Here is a 4390-nt window from a genome sequence, read left to right as displayed (position 1 = left end):
CTTTTAATTAACTAGGGAGAATAATACACACAGCCAATATTATAATACAAGACTGATTAATAAAGTGGAAACATTATAGATTTATAGTACTCTATCCTGACAAATAATTGTATAGAGTTTGGGAGTTTTGATTAATTTGTTTCAGAAACTTGAGGCCTGTAATTCAATATTTGTTGAACCACTTTTTCTAAATGTAGAACCAAATAAAGTGATTTATTTGTTGGATATATTGCTAAACTAGAAATAGTATAATATAATTATAATCAAATACAAATTTACATTTGTATCCAACTCATTTATTTCTTTTATATTATTGTTTTAGAGTGTATGAAGTGTATGTTAGATATTTCTTTCGAAGAGTGTGAGTGTATTTGGGATTATGAGATATATGACAGAAGTCTATATGTTGTAATAATTTTTACATATTAATATTCTTTGATTTTCATTCAACGACGATCATAGTTTTTTTCAGTTTTATAAATTTTCGAGTAATTTGCTCATAATACATTAGTTAGAACAAAAACCAAATATGAAATTTCAGGCAAATAATTAAAGTTAAACATATATACAAGCTTATCATATACCATCCCCATTCAAGCTTCTAATAAACTATAAGCTGAAATACATTACAAGTAAGTAGAGAAAATTAAGAACTAAAAAAAAAAAAGTTACACTCAAATTTGACAAATATTAATTCAACATAATTTTTCCTTCTCTATCACAAATCTCACATGTTAAAACTAATTTTCTTATCAACTAACTCAAGAATACAAGCATCTGTATTATCATGATGATCTTCAATGGCTATATTCAAATCCAAAGAGAGATTTAGAGTACTTTTATGATCTTCCTCTATCATTGTCTCTTTCCCTTTGTTTTCACCACATGATGTTTGTGACTTTGAAACTGAACTGAAACTTTCACAGCTGAAAATGATTATGGCATCTTTGAGAGGAACAGATTCACCATCAGGAATTTTTATAGTTCCATTTTGAATAGCTTTCTTGATACCCTTTTGAGTAAAGTGATCAACTTGATCCAAATCTTCCATGAAGAACACTCTATGAGGATTCTCATTAACTGCTTCACCAAACTTCTGTAAATAAGTGCTTCCCAACTCAGCTCTTGGTCTTTTCCTTTTGGATTTTTCATCACTTGAAGAATCATCATTTCCTAAGGAAGAAAAAGTGCTTATGCCAACTGTCATAAAGTTACAATAAGATCCAAAAATAACTTTAGCTAGTTCCTTTGAGATATTCTCTTTGGCTTGAGAATCATCACCAAGAAAAAACATCCAAGTTTCTTGTTTGTGATGATGATGATTTTCTCTTTTGATTAAGTTGTTCCCTCTTTTTCTACTTCCTGATCTGCAAAAAAGTACAGTACTTGCAATCTCTGAAATGATTTCTTTATGTTGTGATGGAAACTTGTTCTCCAAGGCATCACAGAGAATCTTGAGATTCTCTTCATTATGTTCATTGAACATTTCAGTGCTTTCTAAACCATCTACTGCTTCACTTGAAGAAGCTGAGTTTGGACTTGAGTTAGGATTTGACAAAAGATCTGGTTTTGGAATATTTCTATGTGGCATGAACATTATCAAGTTACCATCATAGCAATCATCATCATCACCACCATTTTCAGTGTATAATAACTCACATTCTTTTGCTACTTTTTCTGGTTCAGAAATTATAGGCCAATTTATGTGGCTATGTTGGAAACTAGACTTTTTTTCGAGTGAGGAAAATGAAGTTGGTGATGAAGGTGATGATGATAAGACAAACAGATCTTGTTTGTCATGAATTGAAGGTTGACTATGTACTGATTTGCATATTGAGTTCCATTTCCTGCACAGATCCTTAAGCCTTGCATTTTCCTGTTTCATATACACCGTCAGTGTAAAGATATAGACTACAAATCAATCTTAAGTAACTGCTAAATTATTATAAAAAAAAAACTTCTTTTATCATAAATATCATTGAAGTCACACATATGATTGACAGTGATTTGTTGACGGGGTAAAACATTTTACACCGACAGTGTGAGAAACTATTATGATACTAACCTGATCTTCAATTATGTAACTTCTTTCTTCCTTGCAATTTTGGAGCCATGTTGGTAAGCTAGAACTGCATGCTTTCTTGCTTATATTGCTACTCATACTCAAAGCTTCATTTTCAAATTTTATTGAACAATCCTTGCAACAAGTTAGATGTTTCCTAACTCCAACTTTATCTTCAAAAGCCAAGTCCTTGAATAACACCATACTTCTCTCCTTAGCTTGAAAATCACTACAGATAATGTAAAACAAAAGAGATTTTACAACAAAGCACTTATAAGGAACAATAAGTATCTTAAAGAAGACTTAAACCACAATCTAGAAAAAAGAGAATCAATTACCTGTCAAAAGTTAAACTTAAGCTGAGGCTACCAACAGGAATTGTGAAAGGATGAAGCTCCCAAATAGTTTCTAAAGAAGGGTAACTTATTTTACACTTCATGTATGTTTTAAAATTTGCAATTCCCATAAGCCATAATCTACTACTACTCTCACCACTTCCACTCACCAACTTCTTAACCTCCATCACCATATGTTCAACAGAACAATAGTAGTTTATTTTTTTCTCACAATAACTTGACCAAAACTCAAACAACCATTTTAAGTCACCTAAATAAAGAATAACCCCTCTTCCCATATAGCTTTTCACTAAGCTTCTAACTTCCATAATCTTCTTTTCAACTTCCTCTTTGCTTATATTCCTAAAGCATATAAGAGGAAGACTCACAATTTGCACATATCTTAACTCATGAGGAACATTACCTACCTCAAACCTTTCCATCACTCCCTTAGCTACTCCCTCAGCATTAGCAACACTCTCTCCTACAATAACAGTGTTTCTTCTCCTCTTCACTAGTTCATTCAACACATTTGTTACATCATCATTGTTAAGAGAATCTATAGGTTTGGTGTATGAATTACCAACTTGACCATAAGGTCTTGATTGAGTCATGTTAATGCTAATTTCTTTGGACTGGTTTCTATGATATTCAGAAGAAGTTTTTGTTGAAGAAACTTCAATTGGAAGAGATTGTTCAACTTCAACTCTTGATTTAACAAGAGTACTATTGAAACCAGCTTCTCTCATAACTCTACTAACACTTGGATCATCAAGTATAGAGATTATGAGCTGTTCAACTTCAATTTTCAAGGCCAAAATATGTTGCTGCTGCTGATTCTCGATTGTTCCACGGCGTTGATGAGCTTGAGCACGTTTGAAAGCTGCAACCAAAGCATTTGAAAGTGAAGGAGCGGTTGAATATTGAGGACCTAAAAGAGGACTTTGTGTCGATGCCGGTAAACGGTTAAGTGCAACATTGAAACAAAGCTCAAGAGCTTTGCATTGAAGAGGATGTGAATGACATTGAAGACAAGCTTTTCTTAAAAGTCCTGTTGAAGTTGCAAGCATGGCACTAGCAACATGAAGAGGTGTCACTTGTGCATGACCTCTTCTTGTAGCTAGATTCACAGCTTGTTTAACAACAGTTGCAGCTTCTTGTGTAAGTGCTTGAAGCTGAATACTACAAATTCCTCCTCTCATGATGTTCAAAAACTATTGAGATTCTTTGGTTTGAAAAGAGAGAAAGAGTATAGAAAACAAAGGCTTATACTTGGTTTGGTACAATTAGAGCAAGATGTGGAAGATATAGTTATATTGTGTGAATTTTGTGCCTTTCTTGTCAGTGAGGTAAATTTTGGCTTTATATATAAAACTTTCTCTTTCTTTATTGTACATAAAAAGTTATATGGATTAACAAAAGCTTCTGTTTCATGATATTGAGGGAAGTATAAAATATATATAATGAGAAAAAGTAAGTATGTTATAGAAGTCCTACCTCGGTTGCGAGATTGTCTGAATATATGTTTATAAAGTAGAAACAATCTTCACCTTACAAGTTGGTTTTGTAAGGATGACTTAGACCCAATTTTAATTTTAAGATGGTATCAAAGTCTACTTCACGATCCGCTGAGCCGCCTGCTATCAGGTTTTTAAAGTATATATAGTGACTATAGCTTTAAACATTATGAATGGAATAAATGACTTTTGTTAAGAATAAGCTTAACTAAAAACATGAGAAAAAAAAGAAAGTAAGAAAAAGAGAAAGTGGATAAAAGGGTATTAAGAAAACAAAGAGGAAAAAGAAATAGAGGACTGTCTGTCTGGTTGAATAGACAGGGAACTATTGTAGTGGTAGATTGGTGTAGGCTTTAGCTTTTATCTTTTTTTGAGGAGAAGAGAGAATAATAATGCTTTGAATGATTGATGGAATAATGAATGGATCACAAGCTAGCTCTACAAATAAAACAGATTGCATGAAAAATTAATTTGTT

General features: G+C 32.3%; 1 protein-coding gene across 1 annotated transcript; it reads right to left on the bottom strand.

Annotated features, from left to right (window-relative positions):
• Window positions 1-581: 581 nt before the first annotated feature.
• LOC123910329 (protein SMAX1-LIKE 3-like) lies at window positions 582-3829 on the bottom strand. Its single transcript, XM_045961459.1, has 3 exons — window positions 2401-3829; window positions 2066-2291; window positions 582-1876 (listed from the first exon to the last, which is right to left on the bottom strand). The coding sequence occupies exons 1-3, from the start codon at window positions 3597-3599 to the stop codon at window positions 728-730; spliced, it is 2574 nt and encodes an 857-aa protein (XP_045817415.1). The 5' UTR covers window positions 3600-3829; the 3' UTR covers window positions 582-727.
• Window positions 3830-4390: the final 561 nt, after the last annotated feature.

Source organism: Trifolium pratense, linkage group LG1 (assembly GCF_020283565.1).
Source record: "Trifolium pratense cultivar HEN17-A07 linkage group LG1, ARS_RC_1.1, whole genome shotgun sequence".
In the NCBI taxonomy this organism is placed as follows: domain Eukaryota; kingdom Viridiplantae; phylum Streptophyta; class Magnoliopsida; order Fabales; family Fabaceae; genus Trifolium; species Trifolium pratense.
The sequence above is the reverse complement of the archived record's forward strand: the minus strand, read 5'-3'. Positions and strand labels throughout refer to the sequence as shown.